This window comes from Megascapheus bottae, chromosome 9 (assembly GCF_031878675.1).
Source record: "Megascapheus bottae isolate mThoBot1 chromosome 9, mThoBot2.hap1, whole genome shotgun sequence".
NCBI classification, from domain to species: Eukaryota; Metazoa; Chordata; class Mammalia; order Rodentia; family Geomyidae; genus Megascapheus; species Megascapheus bottae.
Window position 1 is genome coordinate 36,024,606 of NC_143517.1, and position 26,865 is coordinate 36,051,470.

Consider the following 26,865-nt stretch of genomic DNA (forward strand, 5'->3'; position numbering starts at 1 on the left):
TTCATAGGACAGCCCAAAACAAAACAACAGCAACAACAAAAGGCAATGATCAGGGAAAGGCCAAGATTAAAAAAAAAAAAAAAAACCCTGATGTAAACTGTAGGAAACAAAGCAATTCCCAGCTGGACACCTGGTGGCCCACGCCTGTAATCCTAGTTACTTAGGAGGCGGAGATCTGAGGATCATGGATGAAAGCTAGGCTGGGCTGGAAAGTGTGTAAAACTCTTATTTCCAATTAACCACCCCTCAAGAAACAAACAAACAAAAAAGCCAGAAGTGGCATTTGGGCTCACTAGCATTGAGTTGAACTTAAGGACAGCACCAAGACCCTGAGTTCAGTCGCTAGCACAACACCAAAAATAAATTTAATAATAATAGCAACTCCCAGAACGTCACTGTGAAATTTATATAAGGTGATGAATTCTGAATGAGTGAGAACCATGACTGTTAACCACAGAAACCTCCCCCTCCACCTTAGTCCCATTTTCTACAAATATCTCCCGCCTGTTACCTGGGCGGGAGTTCTGCCTCACTGAGGCTTCATACTTCTTTTGAAGAAACAAGGGTCGGTTGTCATTGATGTCCTTCACTTCTATGACGATGGGGACGGGCCCTTCCACTTTGGTTCCCTGAGCATCGAGAGCAGCAAGCTGATGTTGAGGAAGAGAAAATCAGCTCAGTGAGACTGGATTCCCAGTCATAGCCCAAAGCTCCCTTGAAGGGAATTAGGCCTGGTGACTGTGAAAGACAAAGAACCCACAGAAGCCCAAACTGACAGCTGCTCAAGTGAGGGTCCAGTCAGCTCACTCTGGCCAGCCGCGGAGGGTACTGGCCCCTGGACATGTTTCTGTTCTGAGTGACTAGTGCCAGGGCCCCAGAGCGGGCTGACATGGAAGGGCCAGGTCCTCTCTCAGAGGTGTTTGGGTCATCTCCCTGGAGAATCCACAGCCAAGGAGCCTGACAGGAAGCTCAAGAGCTATGTACAAAAGGTCATACAGGACAAGACTAAACAAAATGAACTCTAGGAGAGGGAAACAAGAGCTTTATCTTTGTGATTATCATTCTTAATGTTTTTTGTGAAGTTATTTCTCTTCTCTTATTTTCCCCTTATAGTTAATCTCATGTGGTTAATGTATCTGACTTTGTTACCTGGTATATTGTATATATGTTTATTTGTTTATTTAAAATAGGGAAGGGAAGGGAAGGGAAAAATAAGATGATTAGGAGGGGGTGTGAGGAAGGAAAGGGCTACAAAAACATGAGAAGGGGTATCAACTTTCGAGAAATAATACACCCACTACCTGACAGATGTAATTGCAACCTCTCTATACAATAAAAAATAACAATAAAACCCCAACAATAAAATATAATCTTTTTAAAGTTGCAAAAAGAAAGAAGGCTAAGGAAGGCTGCACCTCTTCATTACCCATCTGCAGTGGTTAAAAATGATCCTATGAGGGGCGGCAAGTTTGGCCTAGTGGTAGAGTGCTTGCCAAGCATGCATGAAGTCCTGGGTTCAATTCCTTGGTACCACATACATAGGAAAAGCCAGAAGTGGTGCTGTGGCTCAAGTGGTAGAGCGCTAGCCTTAAGGAAAAAGCCCAAAGAGGTGCTCACGGCTCACTTCTGTAATCCTGGCTACTCAGGAAGCTGAGCTCTAAACACTGAGGTTCGAAGCCAGCCTGAGCAGAAAAATCCCCTCAGTCTCTATCACAAATTAACTCGCAAAAAGCCAAAAGTAGAGCTGTGGCTCAGATGGTAGAACCTTAAGCAAAAACTAAGGAAGGGATTGAGGCCTGAGTTCAAGTCTCAGGACTGGCATACACACACACACACACACACACACACACACACACACACACACACATGCACGCACGCACACACGCACACACGTGCACACACACAGGTCATATGAGAATCATAAGCTATGTCATGAACGTCAGAACAGCTGTAATGGCCGGCAGGTGATGGAGGCTACAGAGTCAACCGCACCACAGATGCTCCAGTCCTTTGTGTGGTCTCCTTTACCTGAAGATGGTGTATAGCTCTCGTCTCTCTATCCAGGGCTCTGGTATAATACAGCAGTCCATCTGCCTGTATCATAAATATTCCATCAGTCTCTCCAGAAAGTTCAAAGGTCACAGCAGGCGGATTGATTTTAAACTGGGGAAAAAGCAAAAGATAAAATGGGCATGAGGAAAAACAAGGCTGTGGACTTTATAGAAAGCTACTCGCTTCAGGCTGTTTTTATTTATAGGATCACTAAAAAAGAAATTTGTAGCCAACTGAAGCAACTGATATGTCCTAAAAGTTTATGTATTAACTATGTAACCCTCAAAATACATGCCATTTAAGAACTAATGTATCATGCAGCCGCGGGTGCCTCAGACCTGCAATCCTAACTACAGAGGAAGCTGAGGTCTGAGGATCGTGTTTGAAGCCAGCAGGAAAGGCAGCAAATCTCTTATTTCCAGTAAACTACTCCAACTGGAGCTCAATTCGTAGAGTACTAGCCTCGAGCAAAAAGCTCAGGGACAGTGCTCAGACTCTGAGTTCAACATTGACAAAAATATTAATGCAGGGTTAAATAATATTTTTCATGGAATTATCTACAATATTACTCAGCAACATTAGAAGTATAACGTTATTGCCAGAATGAAAAGTTGTCCTGTAAGTACTTTTACATATTATGGCAAAGATTGAGACAGCAAAAATACATGGCCGGGGTAGAAGCATGGCCTCGGGGTAGAGTGTTTGTCTAGGACGCACGAAGCCCTGGGTTCAATTCCTTAGTACCATATACACAGGAAAAGTCAGAAGTGGTACTATGGCACCTTAAGAAAGCCCAGGCCCTGAGTTCAAGCCCCAGGACTAGGGGAAAAAAGTAAAAATACGAAGCCTTACCTAATACTTTATATAATCTCTTAATTCCCTTTTCAAGTGTGAAAAGCTATAACCAGTATTCCTGGGGTAGCTTTTAAGAACAAAAACCAGAGATTTTCCATTAAAATAAGAAGATACAAAAGTTCCTCAATCAGCTGAATATAGAGGTCACTCCTGTAATCCCAGCTACTCAGGAGGTAGAGATCTGGAGGCTTGTCATTTGAAGCCAACTCTGCCAAAAAATTAGCGAGCCCTCATCTCAACCAATAAGTTGAGTGCACTATTACAGGCCTGTACTCCCAGCTACACAGTTAGCCATAAGTAAAAGGGTCTAAAGCCAGCTCCAGTAAAACACATGAGACCCTACCTAAAAATTAACTGAGAGGAAAGAAGGGGGAAGGGTGTCGAGGGAATGTGGCTCAAGTGGTAGAGTGTTTGCTTAGCAAGCATAAGGCTCTAACTTCAGACCTCAGTATTGTTGAAAGTTGCTGCATAATTATATATTTATATATTTTTATTAAAATATTTAAAAACAATGCCAAAGTTAGTAAAGAAATAAAAAAGTTACAGTATGGTGATATAAAATGTAGCCTTTGATAATAAACATTACTATACAGTTTATCTTGAAGAAGTTTTTAAAAATAATAAATCACGTGCTGGTTATAAATTATTAATATATAATATATTATTAATAATGATCAAGTTGAAAACTTCTAAATGGTCAAAAATGAATGCAATTATTATATCATATAAACTAATATTCTATTAATCATTAGTGGTTACTATGAAGAGACATGGAAACAGAGTTAGCTGACTCAGTATATGAGGGTATAGCCATCCTGGTGGCTACAGAATCAAATGGTATGTTAGCAAGGAAGAAGTAGAGATTTCTGAAAAAGACATGTTGATACGTTAAATGAGTAATATCATGGGTTTGTGTTCATGTGCTTCTGGATACTGCTTTATCTGTATAGGAAGTAAAAGTGTTGCTGTTTATGTTTTAAGAAAAGCCTCAGATATGAGTGGGTCTTTTTTCTCCTCTACGACAGTGATGAAAATGTTGGTTCTAAAAACAACTGTAGCTGGTCTCAGTGGCTCACATCTGTAATCCTAGCTACTCAGGAGGCTGAGATCTGAGGACTGAGATTCAAAGCCAGCCCCGGCATTAAACCTGGGAGACTCTTATTGCAAATTAATCACTAGAAAATGGGAAGTAGGGCTGTGGCTCAAGGGATAGAGCAGTAGCCTTGAGCTAAAGAGCTCAGGGACAGTGCCCAGGCCCAGAGTTCAAGCCCCATGACCCACAAAAAAAATTTTTTTTAATTGTGATGATTGCCAGGCACCAATGGCTGACAATCTTAGCTACTCACAAGGCTGAGATCTGAAGATCCCAGTTCAAAGCCATCCCAGTCCCCACCACCTAAAAAAAATCCATGAGACTTATTTTTCCCTAAACACTTTTTTTTTTTAATCCCGAAGTAGCTCTGTGGTTCAAGTGGTAGAATGCTAGCTTTGAGAAGAAAAACTCAGGAACAATATCCAGACTCTGAATTCAAGCCTGAGGACCAGAACAACAACAGCAAACTTAAAAGTTTAAAAAATGTCTATGGACATGCAGAACCTCGGGAATTATGCAAATGCTGGTTAGAGCCAGCCAGTAAGAATCAAGCTTTGTGGTGTTGTATCCCATCCTCAGTTCCTACAATGTGAAGTTTCCTTGACAGCCCACAGCCTCAGTACCATGGGGTGGTGGAAGGCAAGAGTGGTTTGGCTTTCCCACAGGCCTGCTCTCCGAGAACCGTGGCTATGTACTCTGTGGGCATTTCCCTGGAAACACTTCTCTCAGGGCTGGTCTTTATTTAATCTGACTCAGAGATTACTCACTACAAATTCTCCTCTGGGGCAATTTGTTGGGAGGGAAATTTCATTAGAGGAAGTGGGTAGAGAATACAATCATAATATTTAATGTATAATCTATGAAATTAAGAAAATTGAGGGGAAGCAGTTGGGTAGGGAGAGATGGGGGAGAATGATGAAAGGGGACTGGGATCATTCATCACAGGACTTCTTATAAACGGATTTGTTCAATGGTAATTCCCTTGTACCATGACTTAAAGATAAGAGAAATATTTTAATGCCATTCGCAATTTGCTTGAAGTTATAGCTACCTGAAGGAGGGTAACACCAAAAATTCAAGACAAAGCTAGGGACTCAGATGTCTCCAGGGGACTTTGGGAGCTTCTGACATATTACAAGGGCTCTAGAAGTAGCAGGGCTGTGAATGTGTGAGGGAAGCCTGAGGACGAGGAAGGGAGGGCTGAGGGAGAACTGTAACTGCCCCACTGGTGAAGGTGTGCCCAGCATTCACACAGTGTCCCTTGGTAAAGTTTTATGGGCTCAAGTTGCCTAAGGTGACTTCTGTACAGTCATTAACTGAGCATTTCGCTAACTAAACAAAGACCTGAGTGACCACAGAAGACAAAGAATACTGACTTTGCAGAATTCACTGAAGAAAGTCACTGAATACACAGTAACAACATCAAGCTCTGAGAAAAAGAAGAGGTTCAATTGTTAGAGTTCCCACAGCACATTAATTACAACATCCAATTTCGAGAATTTTGAAACTCACACATAAGAAAAGTCTCATGGATGGGGGTGAGAAGAGGGGAGAGAGGAGGCAGCCTAAAGCTATTGTCCCTGGGGATCCCACATGTTGGATTTCCTGAAGATCCTAAGTCAAAGAACCATTTTTCATCTGGCTGCTAACCTCATCTGTACCAGGACGAATCTATCAACAGGTTATAGCTCTGGATGTAGCTGGAGGTTGATTCTGCAGAATGGAACTTGGAGGTACTTACAGCTGTCACATTCAAGCACTTGAATAGGACTAAGGAAGCCTCACACGGTCTATCTGCAGGTTGAAATGGTCGTTATCTCCTAAGCATCTTCATCTAGCTGCCTAATCCACAAACCTTTGCTTTCCTCTCTAGTACACACAGACACACACACCACTGAGCAAGCAAACCACAGACCTAACATCTGTCCTAAGGACCCCTCACCTCCTTCACTCACAGAAACCACCGCCCTGTCTACCTCCTCCTCTTCTCTATTTTAGTTCATTTGAAATGCTATGACAAACATCTCAGTTCTGAAGGGAGGACAGTCCAAGATGAAGGAGCCAGGCAATTTGCACCAACAGACTAGTTGAATCTGTTCCTCATAGATGAAACCTTCGACGTATCCTCACATGGAAACAGAGACAAACAGGGTTTATCAGTCCTTCAGAAGGGCTCGAAATCCTATTCCGTGGACTGTGGCCTCATGACCTATGACTTCCTACGGTCCTAACTCTTAATACCAATGCTATTATTAGGAGTTAGACTTTAACATGAATTTAAGGGGGCATCAACATGCAGACCATTGCACCCCCTTTGCCTTTCCCTAAATACCATCTCATCACTTCTCACTGGTCTGTGGCAAAAAGGCATCCAAGAACCTCTTACTTCTTGTCTCATCCAACCCAACCCATCTTCACCACGATCACAGAGAAAGCTTGCACAAGCACACAGCTTCTCAGGCTACTGCACTGACAGCAGGGAATAGCCTGTCCAGGATGAAGACCCAGTCCAACCCTCAGCGGGGTGTAGACCCTGGACATTGCATCACCCCCTGTCTGTTGCTTTCATGCTAAATGCCACCCGCATGCCTTATCCCCTGCTGTCCTGGGTACCTGTTTTCTGTTCATGAACTCCTACCCACTTTCCAGCATTCAGCTCAGGGGTTGATGGAATGCTAGCTGATGAAACCTTGCCATCTCCATCTAACATTGGCATTCTTCTACCTAATCACAGGCCAAAAATACCCAGTGGTACACATATTAACTAGCTCTATTTACCCATTCCAAAATATATACATATTTGTAAGCATGGATATGTATATTTTTAATAGAAGCAATATTGAACCCAAGGTCTTGAGCATGCTAGAAAAACCCTCTGCCAGTAAACTATTCACCTCCAGACCTTTGTTTTTCCTTTTATTTTGTTTTTAAGAAAGGTTCTCATGGTTACTTTTGCCAGAACTGGTTTCAAACACCCTGCCTCCTCATCTGGCCAAATATGTACAATTTCTATTTGCCAATTTAAAAAGAAAGAAAGAAAACCAGCCACCCTTTTTTCTTCTGTCCTTTGACCACCAGACCACCCTCAGAATTTTAGAAAAAACAACAACATTCGTTTACTTGTGAGTTTTCCCCCTGCAACCGAGAGCTCCCTGAGGCTCAGATAGTGTTGGCATTCCCAGTACCCTACTGGTGCCATGTACGTAGTAGGCGTTCCATTGCTGGTTAATAAAAGAGAATGAATGTGTACCTAGTATGTGAAGTTCTTTAGCACATAAAGCATAGTTCATCAATGGAAGGAATAAGAATTGTCAAAAGGACTTTACAGCCAAGTGTTTCCAGGCAGGGCAGAGGAAGTAGGTAAGTAAAGAGTGTATCTTCTGTGCTCCCCTGCCAGCAACTGAAACCAGTTTCCTATATTCTCTCTGCCCCTCTAGTTTGTAGCCAGAGGGGTCTTTTCTGGATGGAAACTTGAGTCAAGTCCATTTCTTTGATGAGAGCTTCAATAGGCAGGGCTGTCCTGTCTCTGCAACTTCCTCTCACCCTCTTCTCCCCAGCCAGGTGGCCTACTGTCAGTCCTTAGTTCAATTCCCTACCCTTTCCTGGCACAAAGATGCTGTCCCTAGTGGGTCTTTCCTGAACTCCCTTCCTTGTCAAATTGATTCCTGTGCGTTAGAAGACCTTTCAGCAACCCCTCTGTGTGTTGTCCTGGGAATGGAGTGATGATGGGGTAACAGGCAGTGGGAAGGAGCCATTATTTGCCCCAGAGGCTCCTCACAGCCCCTCCAACCGTTCCAAAGCCAAGGAGTTTCCTGAGGGAATATCTAGCAAATGTAGTAGCATGTTTTTCTCCTTCTCCAATACGTTTCTGGAATTAGTTAGTGCCCTTACCCCACCTGGAGCACACTCTTCAGTCAGATGCTTGCAACAGCAGACTAACTAAATGAGATCACACCTACCAGTGTTATGGTTTGGATAGGAAGTGTACTCACAAAGATTCATTGTTGAAGGTTTGCTTCCCAGCTGGCAGTGTACAGACAGGTGATCGGATCATGAGAATGCTGACTTTATCAATGGATTAGCCCACTGATGAGCTCATAGCAGAATGGTCTATAGGATGTGGGGCCTAGTTCAGGAGCTAACACTGGAGGCTTTCAGAGATGGATCCCTATCTCCAGATGATTTTAATCTCTCTGCTTTTTGGCCACTGTAAGCTAATCAGCTTTCTTCTGCCACAACCTTCTACCATGAGTGCTTTGCCTTCACCAGCCCAGTGACTGTGGACTGAAACCTCTGAAAACCAAGAACTCAAATAACTCTTTCCTCCTTTAAGTTGTTTTTATTTTTTTCACAGTGACAGAAAAACTAACATCATGAGTATGCTTTGGCTAACACATAGAGACAAGGGCTCTGTCCTGGGCACAGAGGAGGTAGGGAGGAAAAGGCAAGCTATCCACACAGAGAAGGCCCATCTTCAGATTCTGACGTGGTGACAGCCAGAGGGCCAGAGCCTCTCTAGGGATCCACGCCCCTTCTATCACAGGAGAGGAGCAGAGCCCATAAATACCAACCTCCTTGTGAGAGGGATGGAGGCTCTGGCCTCAGATATGATTGCAGAAGTCCAACTCATATATCACTATGGCCACCTGTCCTCTGACGTCATTTCTGAAATTGTTCTAGAGAATGGGACTTGCCATTATTTTCATTTTACTTCCTACTATGCAGTAGAGAAAGGAGCAAAAATCCACTAGGAGAGCAGGAGAAATCAAGCTGACAGTGATCAAAGGTAACCTTTACCTGGAAGATGATTTGGCTTGGTTCTTGGCCTTCAAATATAGAAAATGTCATAGGCTTCAGGGGTCCACTAAACTTCCCATCTTGGCTATATCCAGGTGTCTGTTGACAAAGAAAGAAAGAATCAGCATTGGTCGTACATGGATGCGTCACTTGCTGATTGTATTAAGGGTTCCAGAAGCAAGTATGCCCTCCATTAATCACTCTGTGTGTAAATGCATTGAGCCCTGAATAGTTGTAGTTTGCAACTATGTTCCACATATGAGATAAAACATATGCAGTTTGTTGCTGAGCTGTCTTACCTCACTGAACAGATCCATCCATTACCCTACAAGTGAGGTATGATTCTTCCTAATAGAGGAGTAAAATTCCTTTGCACCCCATTTTCTTGAACCACTGGTGCAGGGCATCTAGGCTGTTCCCATCATTTGGCTATTGTGAATAGTGGAGCCATGAGCATGGATGTGTAAGTGTCTTTACCACATCCTGACTTGTGAGGCTCTGAGTAGATGCCCAAGAGTAGTATGGCTGGGTCATAGAGAAGATCTATGGTTAGTTATTTTTTTAAATAAATCTCCACACCCGCCTTCCACAGGGTTGTACTGGTTTACCTTCCCCCCAACAGTGTGATAGGGTTCCTTTTCCCTCACATCCCCTCCAGCATTCATTATTGCTCAAATTCTCAATGCTGGCCAATATTGCTAGGGCGGGATGGAATCTAAATGTGGGTGTGATTTGACTAATCTTCATTCACACCGTGAATCTTCCAGACTTCAATCATTCTCCTTTCTGTTTGTCTTCTTGGAGAGCTCTTCCTGCCTTCCACTTCTTTTCTACATCTAGTCCAGTTACACTGCGGCTCCCTGGGAATGTGGGGCAGATGTCAAGGCTGCAGCACCTTTGGTCCAAGATGGGGATGGTATTTTCTGTGGAGCACACTACCTCCCTCGCTCCCCAGCAGGTGGCCACCACACTGGTGAAAACTGCAAAAGCCTTCCTTCAGGCCCTGTAGACAAAGCTCTGCTTTTCCTACTAGGACAAGCTGACTGGCCTGCAGGAAAGGAGGGGTAGGTCTCAGTTCCAGAGTTCAAAGTTGCATCCTCTATCAGGGCAACCAATCTCTCCTCCAGCCCACTAATATGGCTATTAAGGCTGTAAAGATTTCAACATGCAAACGAATACAGTGAGTCACCAAGCCACACCATTAGATCCTGGAGGAATAATGTGGAGAAACTGGCAAAAAGACTCGCTTCATCCAGGAGAAATCCACGTCTCCTTCTCAGACAAGAGGGGAGTGTGCCACTCGTCAAGGAGTATTAGTTAAGAATCTTTCAGCTGTCTTAAATCTTAGCATTTCTTCCTAAGGCAACTCTGCAATTCTCTGTTTTGTTTCTAGCCTGTTCTTGGAACTTGTTAGATGATAAGGCTACAAAGATGAATAAGAAGCCGTTCTGCCTTCTTGGAGGTCAGGGTTCATGTGAATATAGATACCGAATATTTAAAATGTTATTATAATAATAGGTATTTTTTAATTTAAAAAGTTTGGGGTTTTTTTTCTATTACTGGGGTTTCAACTTATGGCTTTGCATTTGCTCAGCCAGTGCTCAACCACTTTAGCTACACTTCCTGCCCAGCTTTTTGCTGGTTATTTTGGAGATGGAGTCTCACCAACTTTTCTGATGAGACTCTACATTATGATCCTCTGGATCTCAGACTAGAATTTAAATGTGAGCCACCAGCACCTGGCTAAAACCTAATTCTCTCTCTCTCCCTCTGTGTGTGTGTGTGTGTGTGTGTGTGTGTGTGTGTGTGTGTGTGTGTGTGTGTGTGTGTGTGTGTGTTTGCCAGTTCTGGGACTTGAAGTCCAGGCCTTGGTGTTATAATTGAGTTTTTGTTCGAGGCTAGTGCTCCAGCACTTGAGCCACACTTTGAGTGATTAATTGGAATAAAGAGGCTCATGGACTTTTCTGACAGGACTGGCTCCAAATAATGATCCTCAGATCTCAACCTCCTGAGTAGCTAGGATTACAGGTATGAGCCATGGCACCTGACTAAAAAATATTCTTATTCAGTGTTTAGGCTGTGCTAGTCACTGATCCAAGAGAGAAAATGGATTTTCTTATTCAGCTGCAACATCCCATTACTCAAGTACTATATTAGATTCATTTCAAAGGAAGAAAACTGGGGTTCAAAGTTTAATATTACTTACTTAGTTTCAGATAATAGGTAAGTGACAATAACAACTTTAAATTGGATCTGACTCAACCGCCATCTACAATAATGTAGGTAGAAAAGAACACTTGAGAGAGAGGATAGGAAGAAGAGAGGCTAAAATGGATGTTTGACAACAGACTTGTACAAAAATGGGGACATGTTTTGAGCCTTCAAGCCATAAGAATCCCATTGCTCATAAAGTTTGAACTCTAGTCCTCCTTTTATCCAGAGGAAGGCACTGATAACTTTGCAGGAATGGATGTATGCCTGTCACTCTACAAATACTTTGAGCTGAATGGGCACTAGTGTGTTTTCTGGAACTTGAAATTTCACATAGGATTTTTTTATACTAGAAAAAAAAGCAAGATTTGAGATCTGAGGATATAGAAATTAAAGAAAGAAGATACAGCTCCATAATCTTGCTTCATAATACAACCAAATTTTGTCAACCTTTGTGAACCTCGGGAGCTTCAAGAGTAAAACAAAATGAACACCTCTCTATCTAACCAAGGTCAAGTGCTGAAACTGTCTAGTTCCCATCAAGCACTCCGGATAGAAGCCTATCAACAATAGGGTCGACTCAACAAATGGCTAAAGATACAGTTAGCAATAAAAATTCCAAACGGTAAGAAGACAAGTACAGAGTAGAAAAGGGTCCAAAACTGAAAAAATGATTTCTTCATGTGTTTTAATGGTAAGTCTTCTAAGTTTAAAAATAGGGGCCTGGAGTTTGGCCTAGTGGTAGAGAGTGCTTGCCTAGCATGCATGAAGACCCGGGTTCAATTCCTCGGTACCACATACTTAGAAAAAGCCAGAAGTGGTGCTGAGGCTCAAGTGGTAGAGCTCTAGCCTTGAGAAAAATTCAAGGACAGTGCTCAGGCCCTGAGCTCAAGCCCAGGACTGGCAAAAAAAAAAAAAAAAAAAAAAAAACAACTTTCTTCCTGTTCTTTTATATGTAAAGAATAAAGAATAGATTTGTCTGTGGGGTTAGGGGAAGTAGCTCAGTAATAAAGAATTTGCTTAGCATGTGCAAGGCCGGCTTCTACCACTACTACTAGAAAATAAAGTTAAATTTTATGCATTGTACTGTGTCTGCTTTGAAGAAGTAAGGATAAAGTATTCCTCCAACTGAAAGGTACACAGGTGATGTGTAGCCATTTCACTGAAAATATCACTCAATGCACAGTGTCCATTCTGTCCAAAAGGTCAATTTGATCGGCCACCTTAGACAAGTTCAGTGATGCCGGCAGTCCTTTCCCCGTATGGGGAAAGATTCCAATAAAGAAATAGAGAAGCACATCCTTGCTCTTACCAAACACAGCATCAGCAGACACAGGGCGTAAAGATGGGCTCCGGTCATCTTGTTATTATCTGCTAAATGCCTGTGAATAGACCAGAGATAGGGTGATCATTTGTCAGCCTGTTAAAACAAGGTCTGCCCCACTGGGAAGATCCACCCCTGACATCCAGTCACAAACCTAAAGAAATGGAATTCTATACACCAGCTTGCCTCTGCAGGGAGCCGCCAGTCCTCCAGAAGCTGATCCCCAACATGGGATTATACAAAGTCAACATCTCCAAATGGGTTGTCTGTAATTTCACTCCTTTCATTGCCCTTCATTTGAGATTCTTACATAGCCGGCAATGAGTGTGATTTCCACTCTTTTTGGATTTTTTTTTATTGCCGGGGTAATGTATAGAGGGGTTACAGTTACACTGGCCAGAGAGAAGGTGCATTACTTCTCACATATTGATACCCCTCCCAATCATCTTTTCTCCCTTCCCTTATCTTGTCAGATTTTTTAAAAAAAATTATTTGTGGCTGAGTTTATAGTTTTTACTTTTTTACACGATTGAGGAAGATATGTTTTACCAAATGTCAGGATAGCTATATGCAATAATTTTAGTGGCTCTGGTTCAAAGGTTCAAATATATGAGAGTCCTCCATCAGAAACAACCCAAGAATGTTCACAATCCCTCACTCACAAACCTCACCAACTGTCTCTATGGTCTCTTAAGTACTGGTAACCTGTGTAACACATGCAGCCACTTCTACTGATCAAATAGACATCCAAACTCTGTCCACTTTGTCTTCACATTGCACACCTCTCATCTTGACACTTGCCACGATGTACTGATATAAGGATGTGAGGCATATTTCCACATTGCTGCTTATTGTAAGAATTCCAAACTAGCCAAACCAAAAAAAAAGAGACAAATGAAACTGTGTTTGTTTCATTAAAATTTCAAACACTGTTGTGACATTGAGGGAAGCTAAGTAACCCTTGTTTACTTCCTCTTTTTTAATTTTTGGAAGTCTTTCTACATTGACCATTTATCACTAATATGATTGATGTTTAAAAAAAGATTATTAGGATTTTAACCCCTGTAAACATTTAGACTTTGAAAATTGGAAATGCCTTACATTTTGGTTATAGTGCATCCCACAGAAGCCCACTAATCCCCTGGCAGGTAAAGACTGAAATGAGTGTCACGGAGCAGGAAGAATTGTAGACCAGGCTAAGCAGGATGTGCAGAAGGTACCACACATGCTACCACATAGCCCGGTCTGACCTGGCCATGCATGAGTCACACCTTCACCCTGACTCAGTTTCCTCACATAGAAAACAGCTCACTAATCAATATGGCATACAATATGGCATACATTCTCATAAAGAATTGACATGTTGGTTTCATAGATGAGAAAACTGAGAATCACTATAATTTGCTGAAAGTCACCTAAGTTAGCAACAGGCTTTCTACAAGCACTGTCTATTCCAAACTCCAAAACCTCCGTCTGTCAGTGCTTTCTACTGAACCCTGTACAGTGTGCTAATGACATGGATAGAAACATAGACACAAACATAGCAATGGAATATATATGTATGTAGTCTATAAGCATGTACATACTAAATGCTATAACTATACAAATGTATATTACATGCCATGTAAATTTAAATTTTGACTCCAAATTTCCATGGCTGGTTTAAGGAAAAGCTAGGGTTAAAATCTTTCTGGAAGTGTAAGATTCATAAATACCTTAAATGCTTGAAAATTATCTTTTGCAATGGAATTTAATTTGATAGGCACATTCAAACATCATTTCAGAATAAACTCATTAAACACGCAACATTTTTTTCACAGCTGGAGATTGATTATCTGGTTTAGAAGCACACAGAAACAAGTTACACATAATCTCAGGCTCTACAAAATTCCAAGATGAGATCCAGCCAGCCTTCCACACACGTGTAATCAAAAGTACTGCAGGGAGGGGGGTTGTATATATTTTTAATATGTAGAGACTTTTTCCTTGTCATTATTCCCTAAAGAATATAATATTGCAACTAGATACCTGGCATTTGCATTGAATTAGATATTTAAGAATCCAGAGCTGCTTTAAAGTACATGACAGGATATGTGTTAGCCACATGCAAATATTTTAGAGAAGGACCTTGAGCATCCATGGACTTTGGTTTCCACAGAAATCCTTATGCAAGCCAGGTTCAGTGGTTCATATCTGTAATCCTAGCTACTAAGGAGGCTGATCTAAGGATCATGGTTCAAAGCCTCAAAGCCAACCCGGGCACTAAAAAGTCTGTGAGATTCTTATCTCCAATTAGCCACCAGAAAACTAGAAGTGGCACTGTGCTTCAAGGAGTAGGACAGTAGCCTTGAGCTGAAGAGTTTAGGGACAATGCTCAAGTCCAGAATTCAAGTCACATGACCAACAAAAAAAAAAGAGAGAGAGAGAAGAAGAAGTCCTCATGCATTCTAGCATACTGGAGATTACAAGTGTGTGTGTGTGTGTGTGTGTGTGTGTGTGTGTGTGTGTGTGTGTGTGTGAGAGAGAGAGAGAGAGAGAGAGAGAGAGAGAGAGAGAGAGAGAGAAGAGAGAAAAGAGAGAATTTGTATCCTTAACGTCTAATTAGTTGATAGTATCTTTTAACACTATCAAAATGCTCATGATCAGCTATCAACATTTGCTAAATTGAAGTAAAAACACAGAAAGTAGAATGACCAAATGGCACATTTGGGGGTCCTTATCCTCACCCTCCTCCGTATTCCAGATCTTTCACATGAACTCCCAATTCTCTCTTATCTGCCACGCCCTCCCAGTGCCCAGACCTGCTGCCTTCCTGCATGCACTTTGGCCCAGCTCTCCTGGATCTGAGCCATGGCTGCTCTCCCCACCTGGCATAGGCCTGGCCAGGAGAAACTGGACAATAGTTATTTGTTTAACAAAGTTGCATTGGGACTATGCTTCCCCATCTCTGCCTCTACTCCTCCCATCTTATCAGCTAGATCTAACTTACCCACTTAAAAAACAAAAAAACAGAAAAACATTGACTCAAACTTCTCACAAGTGCCAGACACTAGGCTATAAGCCGGAAGACCAAAACAAGGAATTCTGGATCTGCCAACACGGAGCTAAAATCGAAATCCTACATTATTCACAAACAGCCAGAAGCTTGATCCTCTTTGAATCCCTCACCCACGTCTTTCTTAAAAATAACTACTAATATAAAAGAAATGAATTTGAAATGTAAAGCCTTATTGTGATGCAAATGTAGCAATACATTCTTTTATTGTTGATGACAAAGGTTGTTTCACTTTTGAATGCAATACCAGAGCTTTACTTAGTAATGGTTGAAAAATGGTTGAAATCTATCATTTTCTTTGAACTAATTTTTTTGCATTTTTAATCTTCCAGAAAAATACAAGTCAAATAACAGAAAAGCAAATAACAATAAAAATGAATGCCTTACTGTTGTCAGATATTCAGGCAGGCCACTGTTGGGATGTTTTCATGGAAATACACTTAAACTTTATTTTGTCATTTACATGTGAGTTTTACCACCGACAGGACAGTGGAAAAGAGAATTACTTTCTATTCCTAGGCATGGGGTACCTTGATTTCTTTCAAGGCATAGACTCAAGCCAGATTGATTAGTTTGGTTCCTGGTTCCTCTACAGCTTCCTGGGACAATGATGGCTTCTCCCAGGAAGAGTTACCAGATTTGATGAGCTAATACTTGTAGCAGTATTTGTCAAATAAAAATTCATTTGACAATAGGAGCTTGCTTAGTCAGAACTATAAGCCTTGCCCTACCGGAAGTCAGCTTCCGCCACCCACTATAAAGAATCTTCAAGCAAAAGCCTCCACAAACACTTCCTCAAGGCCAAATGAAGAGGCAAGGCAGAGCCTTTTCTGAATGATTCAAAGCAAACTACATTCATGCGGGGATTCTGTCCAGGAAAGACTTTGTTTTCTCCAACAAGTCTTGCTTCTACTTCTTCTTTTCAAGGACTGGGTGCAATCACGAGTGTCAGACCTGGAGTGGGGATGGGAAACTTTTGTTTATATTTGAAATGACTTCAAACTATCAAGTCATTCTCCTGGGAGGTCTCCTCATAAACACTGCTTGGAAAGGGTTTGAGGAGACTAGCTAGATAAGTCAGTGATAGTTTGTCTGAATTACCTGACAGAATTTGCCCAACTACCTGCTTGGAATTTCTATTTACCAGGGTCTCCCTCAGGCGCAAGGATTAACTCAATCCATTTCTATGGCCACTCTCTTATAGCCAAACATATCCTTAGCAACACAGGTCAGTTTTGTAAAGACCTAGAGCTCCTTAAAATGTGCATGGACCTCACCTAGTAGAGATTACTACTACTGCTTATTTTTTAACCATGAGTCAGGGCCTTGGTTTAGAGAGGGAGGTAGCACCGTGGTCGCTGGTTTCACGCTATGCAGGAGCTTCCTTCACTGGATTCACATCAGCCCAGAAATTATGGAAATCCCTACGAATCCTGACGTTGTGCCCAGCCAGGCCCACAACCCAAAGAGCACTTGCCTTTACTGAAAACTCACCATGCTGAGACTTTTGCATGAATTATCTTACATTCTCAGGACAGTCCTAGGAAGCAGATACTGTTAGCATGTGCCCGAGGTCACAGTGCTTAGCCATGTCTAAGCTCTTAATCAGTTATTCTAGCTCTGAAAGCAAGAGCAACTGATAATGAAATGTAAAACCTCACCTCATCCTCTCCATCTTTCCAAACCTTCCCTTTGTCCAAACATTTTGTTTTTAACATCGTGACTTTCTCCCATCTCCCACCAGAAGCCTCCCCCCACCTAGAAGCAATGCTTGTATTGGCCTAGAAGATTTTTGTCCTGATAGCTAATATATTTCTGTGTCACTCCCTCTTTCATTTCCCCTCTGAGCTTCACCTGAGAAATCTTCCACTTTTCTTTTTAATCAGGCAAAAAACTCATACGATGAATTATATTCCCCTCCCAGAATTGCATAGAAGAGCCCCAACTCCCAAGTCCGTCAGAAGGTGACTGGAGTCTTTACAGAGGTGATGAAAATAAAGGAGAAGGCCCTGATCCAATATGTCTGCTGTCCTTATAAAAAGGGGAAACTTGGAGACAGACTCAGATGCCAGAAGAACACCTTGCAACTGAAGACAGCCATCTGCAAGGCAAGGAGAAAGAAGAAGGTCCTTTCGTAGCTGGCCTACAGAAGGAGTTGACCCTGCTCACTTTGACCTTGGACTTCCATCTCCACAACTGTGAAATGATAAAGTTCTGTCAGTTAAGCCACTGGCATCCCTAGGAAACTAAAACAACCCTGATGGTCCTCGAGGAGGGCTTGGCTCCGCCATAGTTCCTGGCGTCCACGGCCTCACGCATGACCACTTGAAACTTGATTGAGTCTCCTGCTGACCTCTATTGCTTCTAAGAGGCTTTTAGATATGTCTAGACACTCTTGTCATTTCTACATTTTATTTGAATAAAGATGGAAATTTCAGATCTCTAAATCTACAAGTAATTCAACAAACACTCATTCCCCACTTCACCCCAGGCACCTACAGAAAGTTACACACTAGACAATTTTTTAAGTGCATCATCTCCTATCATGTTGGTTTGATTTTGTTGAAGGATGACGAGAAGAGGAAAGGAGGGATGAAAAAGGAAAAGAAGAAACAGCCAGAGAAGGTTCAGAAATTAGAATAGTTCACCCGATACCAAGATTGAGTCATGCAGCTACTAAGAACAAAAAAGATGCAGGAGGGCAGACAGAATTACAAATCTTGTTTTCAAAATCATGGGGGAATGTGGACGGGAAAAGACGTGACTAGAACTTGTAACTCCACTGGAACCAAACAGTGCCATATACTCTGTATGTCATTTATTTTGCATCCACATTCTACATTGCCAAGTGCAGCATAAATCACAAGGTGAAGCCAGATATGAATAAAGATCACATTAAAAGCTGGCTCAGACCATTCTTCATGAAGTCATGTTCACATCAATCACTCTTGTCTTTCAGTCTGGCTCACAAATCACTGCCACCAATTACATCAGGTAAGACTTAGAAAAACCACAGGAGAGCTGACCATTTCGCAATTTTGACAAATTAAGGACCCAATTAAAGTGACTCTTATAAGCTGGAAACCAGCACTTCAGCAGCACATCATGGCTGCTACCTCATACCTCAGACTGCCAACTCCACCTGAGGAGTGGTAGCTGTAGGGTGTAGGCCTGGTCCAGGAAGAGGAAAGGAGAGAAAAAGAGAAAGCAAGGGAAGGAGGAGCAGCTCTACCCCAACTCATGTAAATTCAGAGGTGATTATTTGTCTTCTTGATGTGGTAGATGGGCTCCTGGGAAGAGAGATGGCACCTCTAAATAACAGCATGGCTTAACCTTATATGATCAACTATAATGGAAATGACTGGCATAATTATTATTCTTTCCAACAAAAGAATGCATTCGAAGGAGTACTTTCAGAAATGTGTCATGCTCAGTTGATTGGTTTTTGTTACCCCAAACTCTTCCCAAATACAACTATAGTGAAAATGCCTTCGTCTACACAGGGTGTGCCAGCCTCAGAGAAGAGCTCACCCCAAACATTAGATTAGCTCTCCTGGAAGGGGCTCCCGTCATCACTTCAGAGGCCAGTTCCTCTTAGTATCTCAGGAGGAAGACAAGAGTCAAAACTTTCTTTCCTTTATTTCTAGTAGAACTCCAGTAGACTAAAGAAGAAAAAAAAGAATCAGCATTTCTCATAAAAGATGGCTTCATTATTTTTCACAGAGTGTTCCTTCTCATATTCTACACTTCTTCAGGGACTATATAGTGTACAGATAGGTATCCTGTCAAGACAATAGATCACATGTTGAAGTTCAGGTAAGTCTAAGTTAGGATCTATCATCTTAACTTGGATTCTATTCAGGTAAATCTAAATTAAATGTTGAAAACTAAAAACAGGGGCTGGGAGTTTGGCCTAGTGGTAGAGTGCCTGCCTAGCATGCACGAAGACCCGGGTTCAATTCCTCAGTACCACATACATAGAAAAAGCCAGAAATGGTGTGGAGGCTCAGGGTAGAACACTAGCCTTGAGGAAAGCCCAAGGACAGTGCTCAGGCCCTGAGCTCAAGCCCAGGACTGGCAAAACAAAAAACAAAAAAAAAAAAAACCAGACACCACTTGCTATCGTACTCATCCATTCACAAAATGACTCCGAGGCAAGAATTGTAATAACAAAACTAACAGCTTGTTCAAGTATAGCAGGTTGTATTTTTTTCTAATTCCTATAATCAAATCAGAACTCATGATTGGCAGGAGGAAAAGTAAAGAAAATGAATTTAATTCTCCCTAATAAAGAGTACCATACCAATATGAAATCTTATCATGAATTCATATTCCATTGAAACTTAAAAAAAAAACAGCTTGCATTTATTGAACATTTGCTAAGTTAAGCACTTCCGGAAGCCCATTCATTGAAACACAATAAACGTATTTAGGACTATATTAAGCTTAGCAGGATGCTAAACCCAGATGGGTTGAGGAAAGGGCATCTGAATGCAGAGAATAGCCAAGCACAGAGCCTCTGGGTGGCTTTCCTGAGAAGATGATTTACTCATAGTTAATCTAAACATCTTTTAAAAGCCTAAGTCTGTAGTTCTGATTCCCTTTACTTGAGAACTCCAAGTGTTGATGCTTTAAAATATGTGAAAGAATTATTGACCCTGAATATCATGAATGAGATCATTCAAAATGACAGAGAATATTTTAGAAGAAATTCAGTTTTCTTTATACCGCATACACAATCACCAAATACAGCTTAGCTTGTTATATGCTAGTAAGTAGAAAAATAAATCAATAAAAAAAGTAAGCTTTAGGCTGGGCATAGTGGCTCACACCTGTAATCCTAGCTAGTCAAGTGGCTGAGATCTGAGAATCAAGGTTCAAAGCCAGCCCAGGCACTACAAAGCTTGGGAGACTCTTATCTCCAATTAACTTCTAGAAAAAGGGAAGTGGGACTTGGTTCAAGGGTAGGGTAGTAGCCTTGAGCTAAAGAGATCATGGACAACGCCCAGGCCCAGGGGTAGGGCAGTAGCCTTGAGCTGAAGAGCTCAGGGACATCGCTCAGACCCAGAATTCAAGCCCCATGACTGACCAAAAAAAAAAAAAGAAAGAAAGAAAGAAAGGTTTTATTAAGTTATATTTCTTGTATGGGTAGTTTTTACAACTACCAAGTAGGTAGCTAAGTATTCTCCTAACAAAATTCAACATCTTTCCCTGTTCAGATAATCATGAGTAGGCCACACAGAACAACTCTCCCTATTCTAGATTCAGCCCCAGATTTCTGAATGAAAATAATTGTATGCCCAACAATGAAGCTATAGAATTTCTATCCAGATAAACTAGTACCTGAACAAGTGCTTACTTGTGAGCCTTCAGAGAAGAAGAGTATAACTTCCCTGATGTGAAAGAACAGTGAGACCATGTGCTCCCTTCCAGAAATGTCCTTTGACAATGGAACAACAAGAGTTTATATTCCCACCAACATAGGTTTGTCTTTTATAAAAGAAAGAAGATGGTACCAGAAATCAAACCCTCGCCTTGAACATCTTAGTTTCAAATGATGCCGCACCCACACTGCTCCTGAAGACTCAAGGGAACCATTTGAGGGGCTTTTAATTATTAGGTTGTGATCATTTATCAAGATGAAATAGCTTTATGATTCTCTTTTTCATCATTGACTCTTCCTCCTTGGTATTGTTAGTTGGTTTTTTGTGCAATGGAGATATATTTTTAATTAGGTGGTGTTACAAACCTGTACATGTGTCTGCCTTTGTAAGGCTGAGAGAAGAGCATTGGGAGTTTGAATTTAGCTCAGACCACACAAATTTGTTTTGTTTTGTTTTTCCTTTCTCTTTCCCTACAAAACAAACAGTAATAGTTTCACAGTTTGTCTTGAGTCACTTGAACTTTCTCTTGGAAAAGACAGCTAATATTCTTGGAGTGTCTACCATGTGCAAAGCAAATGCTTGTCACAGTCACCCAGTTAGGCGGGTTATTTCTGTTTTAAGGCTAAAAAGAAATTAAGGTTCAGAGAGCTTAAGTACTCTGTTCATTGGCCTCAGGCTGGTAATTATGAAACTGGCCTAACCCATCTGACCAGCCCTGAAGACTCATTCACTACAAGACCCACAATGCACTACAACCCTCTTCCCCCTCGCCCGCCTCCCCCCCCCCCCACCCCGTCTTGCAAAGAACCAAGGAATGGCTTTGCTTTCTAGTGAGAGGGGGGAATATCAACCACTGTCCTTATCTATACATGTATTTTCTTCTGCTTTCCAACAATGATTGCCTTGCTAGTTTAGTTTTTGAAGAAAAACAAGATATTAGAAGAAACGGTGCCTTTTCTGTCCTCTCCCCTGCATCACCTACAGAAGACATCTGTCCCTATAAAGAAGTCGCCTATAGCAACAAACAAGACAGAAAGACTGGAACTTGGAAGGGTTCAATAAGGAGAACATGACTCAACATCTCAGGATCAACTCAGCACGTGGCTTATCCTCAGCTAGGCCAAATTCAACACCGAAAGCTGGTGGCCTCTCTCCCCATGGTGAAGCTAGGCCTGGCGCTCTGTCTTTTTTTGTTGTTTTAGGTTTGGGGTTTTTTTTTGGGGGGGGGTGCCATCTTGGGGCTTGAACTCAGGGCCTGAGCACTATCCTTGGATTTTCTCAAGGTTAGAACTCCACCATTTGACCAACAGCACCACTTCCAGCTTTTTCTATGTATGTGGTACCAAGGAATCAAACCTGGTCTTCATGCATGCTAGACAAGCACTCTACCACTGGGCCAAACTCTGGCCCCTGGCTCTTGGTCTTCAATCCATACTCCAGAACTTCCTTTTTTAAGATTTTTTTTTTCTCATTTCTTTTAATCTTTTTTTTTTTTTTCTTCTCCAGTTGGGCTTGGACTCAGGGCCAAGGCACTGTTCTTGAGCTTTCTCAAGGCAAGCACTCTCTCACTTGAGCCAGAGCACCACATCTAGCTTTTTCTGTGTATGTGGCACCAAGGAATTGAACCCAGGGCTTCCTGCATGCTAGGCAAGCACTCCACCAGCAGGCCAAACTCCTGGCCCCAGAACTTTCTTTAAAAGGCTTCTTACCTAGTTACTCAGGAGGCTTAGATCTGAGGATTGTGGTTTGAAGCCAGCCTGAGTAGTAATGTCCATGAGATTCTTACCTCCTGTTAAACACCAAAAAGCCCGAAGTGGAGATGTGAATCAAATGAGAGAGTGCTAGCTGTGAGCAGAAAAGCTCAAGGACAGCACCCAGGCCCTGTTCAAGCCCCAAGACTGGCATTAAAGCGTGGGGGGCCTTCTTTCCTTGTTTGTGCCTTCCTCCTTGCTGTGTCCTAGAAAGTCCTAAGGATCCAAACTGAATTTTATTATTTGAAAAATAAACAGAGCGTTCAGCTTTTAAACCTCACATCCTGGAGATGCTGCGCTTCACAAAAATAAGATCCTAATGGCAATTTCTAAGAATCCAGAACCTTGCTAAGACCAGTCATTATTATATGGTGATCCCAAAAAGTGAAGGAAAGCCGGTCTTTCTTTTAATTCTACTACCAATCTTGGTTCAACCAAAATTACCTCATCTAATGAATTTCCAAAAGAAAGCAACTGTCCTCCACAAACCAAAAATGTCTGTTCTCAGCAATACTTCACAGGCCACCTGAAGGAAGACATCCTGTGTCCATCCAACAACTGCTTAAGTACACCTTATCTGATTTTCATTCTTGAAGAAATTCATTTTTTTTTCTGTTTAGTCAAGATAGGCCCACACTTACCTCTCTGTAAGCAGGAAAATGGTGTTAAAAATGCTCTGCTTCCATTCGGCTGTGGAGACAACTGCTGGGGCTCAAGGACCTGGGAACACAGCCTTTGCCCTGCGCTGCCTCCTGGCCTCTCCCTTCACCTCCCGTCAATCATTAACCATGAATATTTTTTATAGATCTACAAGAACCACAGAATATCATAAAAGGTATCATTACATTCAGTCCAGGGAAGAAACGAATTTATTCCAAAGAAGTTCCACTCGCTTGTAAAACATTGCAAAAGCAATCACTGAATTTTTGTTGTGGAGGAACAAATAAAAAAGCAAGAAGAGGGGCAAAGAATGTTGCATATTCACAATGTCTGGCTCGATGACATATTTGTACCCCCCAAAGCCCAGTGTATGTCCACAGGGAGCTCTGGGCCAATAACTATTGAAGATTTTAAGTAAAAAAAACACATGAGCTCCATGAGCGGAGATAGTAGCCATAAATGACTCAGAAGGCGAGACTGGACACATGGCTGCCTCTGCTTCTGGAACTCAAGGGTCTCTTCAAAGTCTGCAAGAAATCACCAATACTAACCCTCCAAACAGCTGTAGGTGTGCCTCAAGTGGTAGAGTGCTAGCCTAGCATGTGGGAGGCCTTCAGTTCGAACCTCAGCACCATCAAAAACCAAAAAACCTCCAAACATAGACTGAGTCCCCCCCCCCACCACTGTCTGGGAACAGACCTACTTATGAGTATAAGGTTCTCTGGAAAGGAAAGGAAAGGAAACTTGCCACCACATAGTTCAGGCAGAAAAGAGTTTATTAACAGGGAGAGCAAACTGTGGGCCCTGCACAAGATGGAGGCATGTAGAGAAAGGGGGAAGGAAAAGAGAAAGAGTGGGAGACTTGTGTGGAGCTAGATTATATAGGGAAAAGCAGGAGGCAGGACCACAGCGAATGTGGAAGTGACCTCCAAGCCTGGAGAACCTCTCACTGTCTGAGGGAGGCATGACCAGAGTGGTCCAGGATGTGACCTCAGCAGATGAGGAAGGGACCTCAGAGTCTGGGGTCCTTTGCTGACTCACAGTCAGGTGATTGACAGTCAGGTGATTCCTGGTTTCAGGCAGGTGAAGAGGAACGGGGGAGGGGCTGTTCTCCAGGGCAGACCTAACATTCCAGGCACTAGATAGTTATAAATAAGCTATGATTCTCTTTGGCTCCTTCCAGTTGGCAAGGGTGTCAACATTAGGCAGAATTGTCCAGTCTGGGAGAAGGCAGCAAGTAGCAACTGGTTCTTGGTGGTGAATGTGTGTATGTGTCCTAGGATAGAATCTGAACAAGAAATCTTTCAAGGCAGAGGCTGAGCAATAAGGAAACAATATTAGAGGGCACACAAATAGCAGAAGGAAGGGTTCAATGTACAAAATTAAAAACTGGATGACTTGGCTAGTCCTATCTCCTATGTTCCAGGCAGTACTGGAGTTGTTGGGAAATGTCCCTAGCTACTTCTGACATCTGACAACAGGGCAGAGGAGAACAGGATAGACGGATTAAGAATAACCAGTCAGAGACTAGGGCTAGATTGAAGTGGTTAAGGGCCCAACAGGAGGCCTTAGTAGATGGCTGGATTCTCAAGTATGTATGAGAGACCCAGGAAGCTGCTAAAGCTACCTGTCCTGAGTCTAACTCACTATAAATACAAATAGCAGATGACAAAGGCAAGAATACACATTCCTGTCCAGTAAGAAGGTAGACAGGTATGGACATTAGATGGACAAGCTTTTTAACTTATTTCTCTTGATCTCCTGGCTTGGCTAATTTTAAAAAGGCAGACACAAAGGGGCTCTAATATGAGACATCATCTCTTCTTTCTGCTTTCTAGCATGCCTTGGATGGATTGTCACACCTCCTGCTGGGTTGTCTGCAAATTTCTACACAAACTGGTTAAAGACATTTGACATCTCCCAGTACTTTTCTGGTTGCTTTCTCTGAGCACACTGGCTTTTGCAGATATATTTTAGAGGGACATAAAGAATGACCTGTTGGCAGGGCGCTGTGGCTCACACCTGAAATCCTAGCTACTCAAGAGGCTGAGATCTGAGAATCACAGTTCAAAGCCAGCCCAGGAAGAAAAGTCCTTGAGGCTGTTATCTCCAATTAACTACCAAAAAATCCAGAAGTGAAGTTGTGGCATAAGCTTTTAGCAAATAGCTTAGGGACCTAAGTTCAAAGGCAGAAAGAAAGAAAGAAAACAAGAGTTAAATTTAAAAAGTCTAAAATAATAGTTCAAGACATATGAACTTTTATTTTAAGCATTATATTCAGTTCTATTCACTGAGGAAGTGTAGGAATGATGAAAAAGTCTGCATCCGAGGACAACCCTAAAGTCAGCTTTTGATGATAAAATGTCATTAGAAGATTGTCCTGTAAAGGAATGAATCTTCTTGGACTGACTCCACAGTTTTTCCAAGAAGGAAATGTACAAGGTGTGCCTAGAACATTGTCATATTGAACAGCAAAAAAATTATCAGATACTAGGTGTATTAAAGATTTGGAGATGCTGGCAGGGATGTGGCCAGGAGGGATCACTACTACACTGTTGTGGAGTGCAAACTCGTTCAACCACTATGGAAAGCAGTATGGCAGTGCCTCAAAAGGCTAAACATAAAGCTCACCTATGACCCAGCAATTCCACTACTTGGCATTTACCCAATGGTCCAGAAACAAGGACACACTAAAGCCACTAGCACAACGATGTTCATTGCAGCACTATTTACCATAGCAAAGATATGGAACCAACCCAGGTGCCCCTCAGTTGATGAGTGGATCAACATTGTGTATTTATACACAATGGAATTCTATGGTGCTATCAGAAAGAATGACACCACCCCATCTGTAAGTAAATGGAAAGACTTAGAAAAAATCATATTAAGTGAAGTAAGCCAGACTCAAAGGAACATAGGCTCAATAGTTTCCCTCATTTGTCATAATCAGTAGAAACCTTGGGCTCTCCTAGCAGAGATTTATAATAGAACAAAACCTAGATACATAAGGCCATATAGTATGACACTAAATGAAAGGACCTACAGGATACAGAAACAAAAGCCATATGAGTGATTATTGTCCTTAATGTACTATGTTATCTCTCATCTCTTTTGCTGTCTCTTGGTTATCTCATATTGTTACAGTATTTTACCTTGTTATCTGATATATTGCATATATGCTTATTTGGTTATTTGAAATAGGATAGGGAAGGGGGGAGAAACAAGATGAGGGGCAGGGGAGGGGGAGGGAAATAGGGACCAAGACATGAGAAAGGGTATCAATGTTTGTGAAGTAATGCACCTTCTATCTGGTGAATATAATGTAAGCCTTCTATTAATTACAATAAAAAAATATGGAAAAAAAGATTTGGAAATCAACAAGGAGAGGCCTAAAAAGGGGGAGAAGAATTTGAGAACTATTAAAAATTATGATTTCAATGCATTTGAATGGATCAAACATGTTAAAATGTAGGGGATCCAGAGAGACAATGAATCCATGTTTTCTCTTACATGTGGAAGCTAGATTTAGCTTGTAAACTTACAAGAAAATATATTAGGTAATATATAAATGTATACAAATATATTAACTGAAATACAGTAGATTCAAGGGTGAATTCAATATTTCCTTAGTGTATTTCCTTAGAAAGGCGAAGTCAAAGTTCAGCAAAATAAAACACCAGGAA

The 26,865-nt window shown here is 41.8% G+C and overlaps 1 protein-coding gene across 1 annotated transcript in view; it reads right to left on the reverse strand.

Moving 5' to 3' along the window:
• Cdh17 (cadherin 17) overlaps positions 1–26,865 on the reverse strand; it is a 57,189-nt gene that overhangs the window by 29,253 nt on the left and 1,071 nt on the right. The window contains exons 2-5 of the mRNA XM_090338704.1: positions 12,321–12,390; positions 8,798–8,896; positions 2,029–2,163; positions 512–650 (exon numbers count right to left, since the gene is read on the reverse strand). Of these exons, the coding sequence (XP_090194830.1) occupies positions 512–650; positions 2,029–2,163; positions 8,798–8,896; positions 12,321–12,368 (421 nt within the window). The 5' untranslated portion in view covers positions 12,369–12,390. The remainder of the gene's footprint in view (positions 1–511; positions 651–2,028; positions 2,164–8,797; positions 8,897–12,320; positions 12,391–26,865) is intronic.